Source organism: Argentina silus (genome assembly GCF_951799395.1).
Source record: "Argentina silus genome assembly, chromosome: 1".
Lineage (NCBI taxonomy): Eukaryota > Metazoa > Chordata > Actinopteri > Argentiniformes > Argentinidae > Argentina > Argentina silus.
This window is the reverse complement of record NC_139655.1, coordinates 31,247,468-31,263,650: the sequence shown is the minus strand read 5'-3', so window position 1 is coordinate 31,263,650 and position 16,183 is coordinate 31,247,468. Positions and strand designations below refer to the sequence as shown.

At 41.2% G+C, this 16,183-nt stretch overlaps 1 protein-coding gene across 1 annotated transcript in view; it reads left to right on the top strand.

Moving 5' to 3' along the window:
- The window catches only part of gpr158b (G protein-coupled receptor 158b), a gene marked incomplete at both ends in the record, with an annotated part of 52,991 nt that extends 41,780 nt beyond the window's left edge, over positions 1–11,211 (top strand). The window contains 5 exons of the mRNA XM_083667083.1: positions 3,563–3,801; positions 5,613–5,751; positions 8,751–8,856; positions 9,075–9,221; positions 9,439–11,211. Coding sequence (XP_083523209.1) covers positions 3,563–3,801; positions 5,613–5,751; positions 8,751–8,856; positions 9,075–9,221; positions 9,439–11,211 — 2,404 coding nt within the window. The remainder of the gene's footprint in view (positions 1–3,562; positions 3,802–5,612; positions 5,752–8,750; positions 8,857–9,074; positions 9,222–9,438) is intronic.
- Between the last annotated feature and the right edge of the window lie 4,972 nt (positions 11,212–16,183).

Sequence of the window (16,183 nt, the reverse complement as noted above, 5' to 3'; positions counted from 1 at the left end):
TCATGTTGCCATCAGTGTTTTAGTTAGACTCAGCAATATGACATCAGGTTGAGTTCCTGCTCACAGACACAGATCTGATAACAACCTCAAGCCCCTATCCTCTAGCCATTTGCATAGATCGAAGAGGAATGGATAGGTGTAAGTAATACGGCATAAGTAATATAGTAGTCATTTCATCTAGCTCTCTGATAGGCCCGATTCAATTTAAACCAATTAACTAGATACACCTATCCAATGTCAGGTCCACACTAATGCATATGGGTTTGTGGATGATGACAATAAAAAAACGGCAGAAATCAAACATGCTGGGTATTTTGGTGCAATAGAAGTCACCCAATGTCATATGATGATGCATGAGAATTGCAGATTCCAAGAGCTTCATCCAACACAAATTTCATTCAAGTAAGCATTTAAATAAATGCAGTTAATTGCACATTGCGATAGAGGGGCAAATACCATTTATTGGTTGTGTGTAACAGGCAAATTACCCAAATGACCACATTCCAACAGTTGATTTGATTGATTGTATGGCTAATAAAACATTGTTTGTTTTATAAAAGGCTGACACAACATTTATGAAAAGTGACACACTTTCATATAAAGGGTTACTGTTATTTCTTTCACATTTTTCAACTTGACGGACCAGGACAGCTGAAAGGTGTAGACAGCAGGGAGATGTCCAGGTTGCTCGGTTGCTCACCTATGCTTTGAATGCGGACTGAGAGTTGGAGATGGCAGTGTTTCCACTAAAACTTGCTGCGAGGTCCTGTACTTCTCAAAAAAGCCTATTCCATGTCATTTCCACCAATTGAAAACACAATATTATGCGCCCCCATGTGCTTTTGTAACAGGGGAACATTCCCAAAATTCCCAGGCCCATTTTTCCATGAAAAGTTTCAGGAAATTTACCGGAGACTTTCCGTGTCTTTGTAACCCTATATACAAACCAAAACTCAGAACATACACCCTTATCAAATTGAGTTTTACCCAGGACCCTATGTCACCCTAAACATAGAGAAAAGTAAAAGGTCTATTTGTGTACAGCTCCAATCAGGTACTCTTCCCCTGGCCCTTGAAGCGAGCAGATTCAAGTGAATCATAGAAGAGGATAGACTATGTTTATTATGTGATCTTGGGGAAAGTGTCCAGTAGTCATCCCCAAGTGTTCTGACAAGATGACCAACTTAAAGTTTTTACAAAATTTTACAAAATTACATTTGGTTCTTTACCCTGAAATGAGTCGATGAACAAGGACAATCTTGAATCAACACTTTGGTTCTGTTTATCTGGGCACTGTAACTAACAGCTAATTGTTAGCATTTTTAACCAAAACCTAATGCAAGTTTTGGTTACTTGGATACAGTAGGATATGTTATGAAAACCTATTTAATAGTATATATTCTAAGACATACAGTAAAGCCTATATCTTGGTCTAACCTGTTCTGTTTTCCCAACTTAGATTACTTACATTCCTCTATTTGACAAATGTTCTATACCACCCCTCAACTGTTCTCATTAAATATCTTCTCTACCACAAACACACGCCTGTACTGAAACCAATGTTGCTCCTTATGAGTTTGTCCAGTGGAGTGCCCTCTCATTACTACTATATTCTCTGCCTTTGCCAGAGTTTGCCATCATCATATTGCACATTATGCTATCCTATCCTAATGATTAATGTGAGAGGACCATGACATAGAATTCTGAGTTACACAGATCTACCCACCACAATGTCAAAGTTATCTCCACTCCCGTGCGCGCGTGGGTGCGCGTGCAAGTATATGTTCACTCCCACTCTACGAGTTCTGAGTGTGGTGCAGAGAAGAGGGGGCAAAGGGTAGCTAGCTACTTCCCTTCACAAAATTACCAATTAAATTCCTCTTGGTGTGGAACACTTGAAACCTGCCCTCAGGGTCAGACCTAATAGCAGAACCCACTCACAGATATCAAAGATGAGACGGATCAATCATGGCCTGTTCCTCACAGAGGTTGAGATGTCCCCTCCTTGCTATATCTATGCTAATCTAGCTCAGAGAGAGCACACAATCACTAGAAGCAATTGCTACTAAAAAAAAGTACATGGCCAGTGTTTAAATGGTTCACACTACCAGCAGTGGTGATCTACCTCAATGCTGCAGCAGACACGAGTTGTGAAGACGTGTGAAGTCCAGCCGAAAGCCACCACAAGGTGGTGACAAGAGCTGTGAAGGATTTACTGACAGAGCTGACATATTTGACGTTTCCTCCAAATAACCACTAAAATAAAAATGAGAGAGAATGGTTGGTGATGGTTTGTCTTCTCAGTTAGGTAGACAAAATTACGTTTATTATAGCAGCTCATGAATTACAGAGATGAAGAGTGGAAAAAGTGGGGCACACTAATGCGCATACCACGCAATCGCAAGGTTCCTGGTTCGATTCCGACCCCCGACATATCTTTTAATTTTTTTAAAAGAGTGGAAAAAGTTAAATATCAGGTTGCCTTAACAAGGACCAAGCAATGGGACAAACACATTTTTGTTTTTCAAATATCCTTATCCATTTTGCTGTCATTGTAGGTGTCGTTATCAGTTATTGAGTTATTGATCACAGTTATTGCTTATTTTTTATGCTTTCAACCTTAACCCACAAGTTCACCTGACCAGGGCACGAATAGAAGTGCCAATAAAACTTGATAACAAGTGCAAAGTGCCCCGTTATTCCTTGACCAAGCGAAAATGGGAGCGACAATACATTGTAGCAATGATGGAACGAATCTGTCCCATTTCTGCCGCTCTTGGTGCAGCACTGGGGAAAGACGAGTATGATATGTGGCCAGCCTTTACGTGCAGCTCTCTACAGACTGCATATAGCCAAAGGGATATGTGGTCTGGTTATTTACACAGCCATTCCTTTTGCGGTCGTTGTAGGTGTAGTTATCAGAGCAATTGCAGTAATTGCTTCTTTTTAATAAAGAGAAGTCCAAACGTTTTCTACCTCAACCCGGAAGTTCACCTGGTTGATCTGGTTATTTAGCCATTCATTTTGCGGTCATTGTAGCAATAGTGAGAAGGAATAGACACGTAAATACATACCAGATCCAAGTTATTTGTTGTTAATATAGTTAATAAATATTTGTTATTTGTTGATAATATTGGACACTACTGTACGTAGTGCGCCTTTATGCAATGGAATCAGTGTTTGTTCATCCTCCTCAATAGGTGCTGTTTGGTAAAAGGGTTAATTGGTCATTTAAAAAAGGAAGGAGAACTAAGGCACTCTTCAGACACTCTTCTTTATTTATTCTGGCATGTTTAATACAACAAACACTATAAAAACTGGTTTTCGTTTCTGCTTGGCCTTCTTCAGGCAGTATAAGTGGTTGCAACTGTTCTAGAAATGTAGGGGACAATAGTAGTACCGGTGGAATTACTGTAGAGGTAGTGTTACTGTGTTACAGCAGACATAGAAATTATGGTGTTGATAATACCAGTATGAGAGGTATGGTAGGAGTGGCAATAATGCAGCTACAACAGAAAGAGTAACTACTTTTACAAACCCAATGCTCTTCGCCCTAATCCAGGGTCCTGAAGGTGTTTTTGTCGCGCACTGCCCAGCGGACCCCCTACATGACTAGCTGGAGGGTCCTGCGTCTGCTGGGGGTCATCTTGCTGGTGGTCTGCTGGTTCCTGGTGGCCTGGACCTCGGCTGTGTGTCAGAGTCCTGATCTGACCCTGGCCCTCATGGACGTGGGGATCACCCCCGAGGGGCTGCAGTTCAGCATGTGTCTACTGGACCGCTGGGATTACATGATGTCCATAGGTAAGTCTGTCACTCAGCCACGGCAAATGATAGTGATGGTGAGGCTGCTAGTACTGGTGTAGTTTGGAATGTGCATATCACCATTAGACTTTTCAGGTGTTGCTAGTACTACTACCACAACTAGTGCTTTGACCGAAGAAAATGATATATGAAAATATAGTCTAGCACTTCTCACATAAAGCATACCTTTCATAATATACAGATGATGATCTTATACAGATGATGTCATCCTTACAGTGTTATGTTGACCATATCAAGATGACCGAAGTAAAGTGTTTCTGGTCACACAAACAACAACAAACAAATAACTCATTGCAACTTAAGTTTAATGAAGCATTCCTAAACCCATAAAGCCTTCATACTGTAAATGTCTCATAAATCATTCATACTACATTTGGGTGTTATAAAAGGTCCTGAAATCTGGCACTAAGTATAAGTCTTTTGCCAACATTAATGCAGCATAACATTTACTCATAAATTATATGTGAAGCATCTATGTAGGGCCTATAAAGAGTTTAAGAAGGCTTAATAAAGCCTTTAAAGTTGTAATTTGTTTAAATACCATATTTGTCACACTACAACTATTCTCATGGCTGGTTTTATCCTTGTTTGTTTTATTACTGATATCAGACCATCTGAGAACCTCAAATTATCTTGTTTAGATTCAGTTGCCTCTGGACTGAACACAGCAAGTTTAAATATGAGAAACTCCAAAGCCCCTTATAGAGAGAACCTGACAGCTGTATAATCTAATCCCCTTTTAGAGTGGATGGATCCCTGAGAGACGGGTTTCAGTTTGCGAGCCGCCAGAGAGATATGGGCAGTGATGCGAAAAGTGTTTTCACCAACGGTTTGGAGAGAAAAAATTGAAAAGGAAGAAATAGGGTGTGCAGGGGGCCCCACTGTTGAGAGAATGCATAGGAACATTGTGCACATTGTCGGAGGTGGAGACAACTAGAGTGTCTCTAAATAGATATGGAGAGCTGAGTCTGTGATGAGGGTATTGAAACAGCATCATTACACGCAAATAACTATTGGAAAGAGAGTTTATGAAGATTACGTGTTCATAATGTCAGTCCAAATTCATTCAAAAATGATCCAGCTCCCATGCATATCAATTACATACTAAGTACCAAATAATTAGTCATGATTTACAAATATTCATGAATGATAATTCACTGTATTCACTGCTGACAAATCATCATCCAGATTCCAACATGATTCCCAAGTTGTAATTCCTAATAATGATTGGTATGATGATAAACAAGTATCTTCCAAAGGATATTGAGTCAGATAACTGAGCACATTTCTGATATAGCAGAGTGAATGAGAAACGATACACAGACTTTCTCTCAGTCTGCAGCTTGCATCCACCAGCATCGTTGGAGCGACTAGAGAGGACACATGGCAGTGGTGGGTTCTCATGCTGTGGGAAATAAATGCTGACAGATAGGGAGCTCTCATGGCGCTGCAAAATTATTAACTACATTATGCGCATCAACACTGTGTTCTTAAAATGACATACTGAGGCGCTGGAATATGGCAGTTTACTTGCCGAATTGTGCCTATAAAATGTAGCTTGTGCGGTGCATAAGGCTTACCCTTAATGGTGGTATCTTATTTGATTTGCATGATTGACATGCATGATTGGTCGATGATGCAATTGAAGTGATCATTTGTGTTATATTTCAGACAATTTAGTTATAGGCTTAGTCTGTTCTAACCCACATTTTCATAGCCCACTGTTCTAACCCACATTTTCATAACCTACTGTTCTAACCCACATTTTGTATCTACCTCTCCCCATACAGCTGAATGTCTGTTTCTCCTGTGGGGGGTCTATCTCTGCTATGCTGTCCGGACAGTACCGTCAGCATTTCATGAACCACGCTACATGGCTCTGGCCATATACAATGAACTTCTCATATCTGCAATATTCCACGTCATTAGGTAAGTTGAATTAAATGACACCTTAAGATTTAATTAAAAAATGTAAATCCCAATGTATGGTATGAAATGGATATAATGAGCACATACAATGGTCAATTCTGCAAGCTTGCTATATAAGTGCCATATACTGTAGATTATATTCATAATCAAGGAAAGATGTGGGCCTATAAGTAAGAGAATAACAAGAGCAGAACATCCCTGTTAAAAGGCATGGACTACTCCCCATCATGTAAATGAATAGTGTCAGCAGGACAGCACGGATAAGCCGCTTGAAAGGAGGTGAATAAAATATGCCTGCACCAAGCAGACAGTGCATAAATCTGCCATGGCTTAAAATAAACTCCTTATGCCCTGTAACTGTCTCTCTTGAGTCTGCTGAAGCTGACACTCATGTCTGATGAGCCACCTCCTCATTTGACCACTAGGTGTGTGTGTGTGTGTGTGTGTGTATGTGTGTGTGTGTGTGTGTGTGTGTGTGTGTGTGTGTGTGTGTGTGTGTGTGTGTGTGTGTGTGTGTGCGTGCGTGTGCATGCGTGAGCATGTGTGTGTGTGTGTGTGTGTGTGTGTGTGTGTGTGTGTGTGTGTGTGTGTGTGGTGTGGTGTGGTGTGGTGTGGTGCCTGTGTTTGCTGACCTATACTTTAATACCCAGTAGTCATCATCAGCTAAATATACAAGTTATCGCTTTACTATTTATTGGAAGTGACACCTATCACATTCTTCCCAAAGCTACATGTAGAACCCTAACCCTAACCCTAACCCTATTTAATGCAATGCTGAAATTTCATTCCTGAGTTATTAAAAGGGTTAAAGCAGGCTTGGTGTAGAAGCATGAACAAGTCTAGAAAGTATTTTTCATACTCATTAAAGCTGGAACAAACTAGCCAGGTGATCCTTTATCTCCCAATAAAACCAGCCATGATTGAGTGAGGATAAAAATCATATACTTTTCATCTGTGGCAAAATTGAAAATTCAGAAGAATACACTTGAAGGGAATGCTTTGAATTACAGTCTTATAATCAGGTGCAGTCCGAATAACATTCGGCCAAAAGAACAACAAGAGAAGGCATCAGAGCAGCCTAGTGCTGGGGCCCAGAGATAAGGGCTGAGTTTGTCTGAAGGAGGGGAGAGGCGGAGAAGGAATTGAAGTTGTGATGTTGCTCTTCAAGCCACATGCCAAAACATCCCCCTTGGATGACTAACATGATTAATGATGCAGAATCGTATTACTGGAAGCTGTAACGGAGGGACAGCGACCTCCGGAGCACCTTGGCCACCGCCGCGATCCCTGCTGAATTAGCATAAGGATGAAAGAGCCAAACACCCCCTTGTAATTGACTTGCCTGGTTTGAAATTGACTTAGCTTTACCTCACTCCTCGCCAGCAATTTTAGTAAGACTTTGTTGTGAAAAGAGCTTTTGTTAAGTTACTAAGACCTTTGTTGAAATATACTGATGATTTTGAATTGATTGATTTATCTGTCAGGGACAACACATTGTTTTTAATCTGGTAAGGAAGGAAATGCCACACCAAAGTTGGTAACACTTTGCATTAAGGTCACATTTGTAAAGGGTTTATAAATGGTTTATAATTGGTTAAATAAAAATTATAAATAAATAAAAAGTTTGAAAGGTGAGTTTCACATTGTTGGCATCAACTTACAGGCTTGCTACAGGTGATACTACAAAGCCTGATTTTAGCTAGCTAATAAGCAACACCAGTGGCCCCACACAGCATATGGCTCAAGTCTCCCTCTAGCTAACACCTGTGTACTATCAGTGTTTGTAAGTTTACCACGAAGCCACACTTTTTGAGGCAGCATCTGGTCATAGCTTACAGACTGTTTGTAAATATAATATATCATTTGACAGTTTTGACCAAGAGTAAATATAGCTACACGATGGCAATGGTTAAGTTGTCAAACCCACTTCCTGGTTTGTGATGTTTTTTAAAAAGAAATAGGAGTTATATTGCTCTTCAAAATAAGAGTACTTAATAAGAGCCCTATAAACGGTTTAAATGCTACTTTAAATGAGTACATTGTGCATTGTCTCCCAGTAGTAGCCATTAAATCCAAACCTACAGACCTTCATTGGATTATACATATTTTTCAATTATTACAATATTAGACATTATTATCATGAAATACCCATGTACCCAGAGATGCTTGGGGAATCTGCACTGTCTTATTATCATATTTGGGCAAACTGTACTGCTCCTATTGAAAAGCAATGATGAGAAAACTGGTCTACTATTCCTGTTGTCCAATGAGGTCTTGCCATACCAGAAATTAATCAATAAGTGAAGGGTCTCAGTTTTTACCATATCTGATGAGGGTAGTCATGGTGGTAATTGTAGTATAGGTAGATATTATAGAGTACATTAATTTAGAGTAATTACACCCATAATTAAACAAATCCGGTGTAAACACTAGCTAATACAATTTCCCAACTGTGCAACCACTGTGCAACCATTGCAAATAATGTTGCTGATTTCACATCAAGGTTAGTTTTCAAAGCATTTATAAGTGCATTTATAAAGCATTAATAACTGGCTCATGATTGCAAGCTCCCTATTTGGCAAGCGCCAAGTGAATATCGAACAATCTAAACTAATGAGTTATAACTCTTTGTAAACGGTTTATAATTTAATAATAAACTGGTTACAAGTGATTTAATATAACTTTACTATAATAATAAACCATTTATAAACCCTTTACAAATGTGACCTTAATGGAAAGTGTTACCACGAAGTCTATTGTATATTGTTCTGTAAAGTTAGTGTTGTGATATTTTGAATAGTTTTGAGATGTCACTCACATTGTTTAGGTTTCTCAAAAGTACATTGTGTGCTAGGACATGCCAAACATACATCTACACACTCCTGCTTAAGATAATAAGGTATCATGCTGTTATGTTCTGGAACATGCCATACTGTGCTCCTTCTAAAGCATTTTCAACTAATGGATCCTCTCTCAAACCCGCTGGTGTCTGTTTACAGATTCTCTCTGGCCCCTGGTCTGCACCCTGACTGGATGCTCATGCTGTTCTTTGCTCACACACACTTGACTGTGACTGTAACTTTGGGCTTACTGTTTGTTCCAAAGGTAACTCTCTTCTTTTACCACTACTTATTCCTATTACTTATTATCTCTTCAGTCTCATGAAGGACATTTAAACAGTCGTGCTGAGTGGAGAATAAACCATTCAGTCTCTGTTCTTAATCAGATGTGTCAGAAGTATACTGTAAGACAATCACAATGGGATGATGCCAAACTAAACTGTGTCACTGTTGAAGCTGAGGTGTGTTTTTTTCCTTACTTAGTTTTTCTCCACGGGGACTCAGGCTAGGGATGACATCGCCACAGAAGCTTATGAGGAGGAGCTGGATATGGGCAGGTCTGGGTCCTACCTGAACAGTAGCATAACCTCCGCCTGGAGCGAACACAGCCTGGACCCTGAGGATATTAGGGTGAGCTGGGTCCTGAGACTGACTGGCAATTATTTGCTAAAACAATCAACAACAAAAAGTATTGTGAATTTTGGGTCACACTTTACATTAATGGGGGAGGGGGGGGCAACTTGGTGGTATGTTTTAATCTATTTGCTAAAACATAGGAAAAGTCATATGATGTGAATTTTCATATGAATCCATGTGTATGCGACCTTTGCATCCATTTCCATTTCAGGATGAGCTCAAGAAGCTCTATGCCCAGCTGGAGGTCTACAAGCGTAAGAAGATGCTGGCCAACAACCCCCACCTGCAGAAGAAGCGCAGCTCCAAGAAAGGCCTAGGCCGCTCCCTCATGAGGCGCATCACTGAGATCCCTGAGACCATGCACCGCCAGTGCAGCCGTGAGGACCGCGATGGCAGCGAGCACGGCAGCAACCGCAGCACCCTTCGAAGAAACCCCTTTGACCCGTCCCATTCTGGTAAGTCCCGGGAAGACTCCCTGAAGAGCAAGGTCCCGGACCTGAAAAAGTCACGCAGCTACGACCACATCTGTGACCAAGGAGAGGAAACTGCTGGAGGAATGGGGTCCACGGCAGACAAAATGGCTGCTGGTGGCGAGGGTTCCTTGCTGGGTTCCCTCATAGGCAGGAGGCAGGCCAAGAAGTCACCTGAGCCGACGAGAGTACAACCGGCAGAGTCCACCGAGTCGGTTCCCTTAGTATGCAAGTCGGCCAGCGCGCACAACCTCACCATTGACAAGAAGCCTATCCACCTGAGGTCGTCAATAATGCAGAAGTCCCTGAGTGTCATCGCCAGTGCTAAAGAGAAGATGCCCGGACTCACAAGCAAGACCCACAGTGTGGAGGATGCCAGCAAGAAGGGGCTGAAGGGCAGAGATGGGAGGATGTTGTCGGAGGTGGATGAGACACCAGAGTGTTACCCCAAAATGATCATCAGCCAGTCAGTGGAGTACACCAAGACCCCTAGCAAGATGGGTATCATGAAGCAGCAAGTGCACGGCAGCCAGCCGTCCATCTGTTCTGAGCCAGGGAGGAACCTCTACGACCTGTCCGAGGTGTGCCCCTGGGAGGTGGAGGAGCCCTTAACCCCCTCAGAGGGAAAGTCCCAAAAGCATGTGTCCATTGCACCAGGAGAGACCACTTCGGTTCACGGGGGCAGTGGCAGCTCCAGCAGCAACAAGGGAAGCCGATCCCAGCAGAAGCAGAGAGTTGCAGGGCAATCTCCCGCCAATCGCCGCCGCTCCAAAGACAAAGGGGGAGAAAGAGATGGAGGTAGGGAGATAAGGAACCCCAGATCTCTGCTCCCCTTTAAACCGGAGGTTTGCCCATGGGACTTTGAGGATCAACTGGTGTTAGAGGGCGATTCAGATTCCATCTCTCCTGAGAGAATTCAACGTAAGAAGAGTGTCACGCCCACCGACGGGAAGCCGAAGACCCTCCACTCGGACTACTCTAAATCCACAGGGAGTCTGTTGCAGCCGCCCACGCTGATGGTGGACATCTGCCCCTGGGACTACGATGCCCCACCCTCCCCCAACCAGGAGAAAACCTCAAGCCCCACGCCGCATTCCAAGCGGAAACGGAAAGGCTCATGCTCCTCCAAAGACAGGGGAGATAGAGAGAAAGGGAGGGACAAGGAGGAAGAGAAGCACAGGTCGAAGAGCAAGGAGAGGCGGAGCTCATCCAGCAGGCCCTCGGACAGGAGACGCATCAGCCAATCCTCAGAAGGCGGTCAGGTCGCCTCGACAATGTCAGGGAGACGGAGGAGCTCAACAAGAGACCCGGAGGTGTCGGAGAAGAGAGTGGAGGTGTGTCCATGGGAGGGAGAGAGTGTGCCCACCAGCACTGCACAAACAAAGACTTCCCCAGAGAGAAAGATTGAAAACTCTTTGAATTCTAGTTACAAACCACCAGTGGTCAGTAGTGCCAAAATGGCTGACGTTTGTCCATGGGATTTTGAAGACAAAGAGTCAGGGAAAAGCGCATGATATTTGGCGTGATATACTTTGTATGTTTTGTATTCACAGCACAGAACCCTGCAAAGTGGGTTTCAAATATTTGACATTGAAGTGTGTGAAAGTAGGCCTCTGTTTAATCTTGTATAGAAATCATTTTGTGAGGAAGAAAAACATGTCACTACTGTCTTGTTAATGCATTCCAAAAAAAGTATTTGCTGACCTTGGGCTCCAATTTGGTTCTGCGGAACAGTGGCGGGCAATGGAAAAACCATATGCAAAGACCGTTTAGGTAAGTTGGTGTCACCTCTATGTGTGTCTGCTCTGACCAACACAAACTTTGCAGTTACTGTGCCTTCGGAAAGTATTCAGACCCTGGTATTTCTGTATTTCAGTTTGAATAAATTTACAGACATTTCTAAAAATGTGTTTTCACTTTGTCATTCTGGGGTATTGTGTGTGGATTGATGGCAAATTATTTTAATTGCATCCATTTTAAATTGAGTCTATAACACAACAAAATGTGGAAAAAGTGAAGGTATCTGAATACTTTCCAAAGGCACTGTATATACTGTAGGCAGAGCAGTAAATAGGCATACTTACATAGGAAATACGTTCAAGCCTTTACACACAAACATCCTGAAAGTTGTCAAATTCCACTTCTTATCCATGGTAATATTGGGAGGGGAGAATATTATAAAACGACCCTAGGCTTGCCGAGTGGTTAGATTATGATATCATAGACACTTCAGCTTGTGGTTAAATTCGTTGCCGACTACTGGAAGTAATTTTATTTGTCACATGCTTTTATTATTACCCATTCCAACATTTGCAGTGGAATCCTGATTGGTCAATGAACATCTTCATCTCATGTTCAGCCCCACCCACCGTAGACCTGCCCTCCGCCTCATGAGCTAACTGAAACTTTGCTGAATAAAATTACCAATTTAGCACCCATGGCGATTTAACTTGTTTAGCAGCCCCTTGTGTTATTACTGGTGAAAATATGCAACTCAAAGTCACTTTACCTGTAGGAATATTTAGTCAGCACTGTTTGCTTGTACATTTGCTCAGTTTGTATTCATACATTTGACATCATACATCCCACCTGTGATAGGATGTCTTTTTCATCAGAGATGCTGTATGTCATTACAAACAAACAAATCAAAGTTTACCATTGGTGTATAAGCTTTGTAAAACTGACGTTGCATGTGGCAAAATGTTCAAAAATGTCCATGTGGTAATGATGATGTAAGACTTGATGTTGCCTATTCTAATTCAGTGTAAATTCAAAATGGAAGTGATTTAATACTTGCAATCTAGCTAATAGGCCTACATGAAGTGTTCAAGAATGCTTCTATGTGCATTGATAAGAAAAACATTTACACAGATTTTTACAGGAGTCACCATACAAGAATAATGAAAGCAGTATTAAAATATCCACAAAGGTTTCACCTTTTTTTACAATGTTGACTTGTTTTACATGAATATGTACATTGTTGGTGAAACATTAACTTGTTTCGTCTTTGCCTCAAAGACCTGAGGCCATACACATTTGTTTTAGATTTTGAAACGTATGTAGATTTATTTTAGATACCTCACTTATGGACCAAAAACAAATCTAAATTTAATTGATTATGTGGATAACATTAATTTATGCTTGCTTTCAAAATCCATGCATCTGGTTGATAGCATCTTATGCTACAACATATTGACTGAAACAATTCCATTCCTAAGACCGCACATGTGTGTGTGTGCGTGTGTGTGTGTGTGTGTGTGTGTGTGTGTGTGTGTTTGTTTGTGTGTGTGTGTGTGTAGGTGTGTGTGTCTGTGCGTGTATCTGTGCATGCATGTAAATCTTTCTGCACCATGCATGAAAAGCCTATAATGTTTGCTGCTTCGGTCTTAATACTTATTCACTCTTTGTTTACATTGTAAGGTAACAGGTTAACATCAGCTACAGGTTATTTTGTGCAATTTAGTCAAAGATGTCAGTCATTGGGGAACACTATTTCCTCTGAATCCTACACTAATGCTACTGTGACTTCTGCATGACAGTAAACATGCCCAATGCCTCACTGCCCTTTGCAAATCCTGGTCTTTTAGACTGTTATGAACTGTTTGTTAATTTACCTGTACCTTGACCACTATATTGTATCCTTGTTATATGCTTTAAATAACAAGCTGTTGCATCCACATGGGAATATTTGTATTCTACATTTATATTGTGTTCTGTTGTAATCGCATGTACATAATTACCTCCTCCTTAACCTGCAATAAATATTTATATAAAACTCAATTAAGTTTTTTGTTGTTATTTTATGGGTTTGGTGAAGAGAGGCTGCAACTGTGTGGCCTTGTTTTTTTGTGTGTCACAACCAAAACAGGTGAAAATGTACTGTATGCCAGGCTTATACTGTGCATTGCACAGGACACCACTACCATCTAGTGGAGATAATTGCACAAAACCAACAAATGAGACCAGTAGTAGAAGTCGTAGTACAATATATATTTTACCTTGTATGTTTATCTTGCCTAATTACATCAAAACACTGTAATGATTCTCCTTACCTACTGTATGGTATTTGTTTTCCTTTTGATAGGTTTACTAAGACTAATAGGCAAACTACTGTATGTGAAAGTAATTTTTTCTGCAACCCAGATATATACTTTAGGCACAACTTAGGTAATAGTACTAGTACTATCACATTTGCACACAAGCCTCAACAATAGATATCTACAGTATAGATTAAGATGCCAGGCATTGAATCAACAGATGCAGTGTTACTGTATGTGGCCTATATATATAGTGCATTCGGAAAGTATTCAGGCCCCTTCACTTTTTCCACATTTTGTTATGTGACAGCCTTATTCTAAAATGGATTTTATGGATGGATTTTTAAAATGTCCACCTGTGGTAAATTCATTTGATTGGACATGATTTGGAATGGCACACACCTGTCTACATAAGGTCCTACAGTTGACAGTACATAAACTAGGCCATGAGGTCGAAGGAATTGTCTGTAGACCTCCGAGACAGGACTGTGTCGAGGCACAGATCTGGGGAAGGGTACAAAAAAATGTCTGCAGTATTGAAGGTCCCCAAGAACACAGTAGCCTCCATCATTCTTAAATGGAAGAAGTTTGGAGCCACCAAGAATTTTCCTAGAGCTGGCCGCCCGGCCAAACTGAGCAATAGGGGTAGAAGGGCCATCGTCAGGGAGGTGACCAAGAACCCAATGGTCACTCTGACAGAGCTCCAGAGTTCCTCTGTGGAGATGGGAGAACCTTCCAGAAGGACAACCATCTCTGCTGCACTCCACCAATCAGGCCTTTATGGTAGAGTGGCCAGACGGAAGCCACTCCTCAGTAAAAAGCACATGACAGCCCGCTTGGAGTTTGCCAAAAGGCACCTAAAGGACTTCAGACAAGATTCTCTGGTCTGATGAAACCAAGATTGAACTCTTTGCGTCATGTCTGGAGGAAACCAGGCACCGCTCATCACCTGGCCAATACCATCCCTACGGTGAAGCATGGTGGTGGCAGCATCATGCTGTGGGGATGTTTTTCCGTGGCAGGGACTGGGAGACTGGTCCTCAAAGTGCCATATTTCATGTTTGTAGTACTCTACAAGTACTCTAATAGTATCTGTAGTATTACATTCACTGCATAGCATTTTAGGAATTTTCCATAGAGTGAAATGCACAGGGCAGACTAGAGCGCTCAGGACCTCAGACTGGGGCGAAGGTTCACCTTCCAACAGGACAACGACCCTAAGCACACAGCCAAGACAATGCAGGAATGGCTTCGGGAAAAGTCTCTGAATGTCCTTGAGTGGCCCAGCCAGAGCCCCAACTTGAACCCGATCAAACATCAGAGACCTGAAAATAGTTGTGCAGCGACGCTCCCCATCCAACCTGACAGAGCTTGAGAGGATCTGCAGAGAAGAATGGGAGAAACTCCCAAAATACATGTGTGCCAAGCTTGTAGTGTCATACCCAAGAAGACTCAAGGCTGTAATCACTGCCAAAGGTGCTTCAACAAAGTACTGAGTAAAGGGTCTGAATACTTATGTAAAAGTTTTTTATTTTTAATAAATTAGCAACAATTTCTAAAAACCTGTTTTCACTTTGTCATTATGGGGCATTGTGTGTAGATTTATGAGGAAAAAAATAATTTAATCCATTTTAGAATAACATAACATAACATAACATAATGTGGAAAAAGTGAAGGGGTCTAAATACATTCCGAATGCACTGTAGATACAAATGCATGCTAATGTACGAAAAATATATTATTGTTATGATATTACAAGAAGCATTGTGCTACATGCTCTGGTCAGTGGTAGGTCAAAGCTGAATACACAGTGCAACTGTGGGCTGGGCAGCAGTTATTCTGTTTTGAGACAATTAACAACAGAAGCTTTGTCTTTCATGATATGACAATATATCATAACTATGAGCACTTGCTTAGACACAGACAGACTGTCATTTTTTGAGAATTCAAGAAAATGTTTGACCCTTGTGTGCAATCTATGGATATAAAAAAAGGCATTTTTTGTAATGATTGAAATTATAGGACTAAAATCATGGTAAACATCTGATTATGTATGCTATGCAATCTTATGTGTGTTCCAATAGTTTTTGCAGTTGTGGCATCTAAAGCATTCAAAATGGCACATTATTTTGAATTCAAAGTAGCTTGAAGCTCTGCTCCATTTCTAGTTTTGCCTAAGCAAGATACATCAAGAAAGAAGTCAATTTTCATGGTTCTGTATTTAATTTCCATTTCAAAGTAGGCATATGTTATCTGTTGATATGATTGTAATATATTTATTATATTTCATCAATTAAATGAACTGTGATGAGTGACGACCTCAAAATCAGATCAATAGATCAATGTTTTTCCTTGCTTAATTGGTAAGCGATGGTGACGTCAGCTATGCAGTAGCGGGCCGGGCAGTGTCATGCGCGTGCAGAGCGAGCCTTTTTAAAGGAGGAAAACC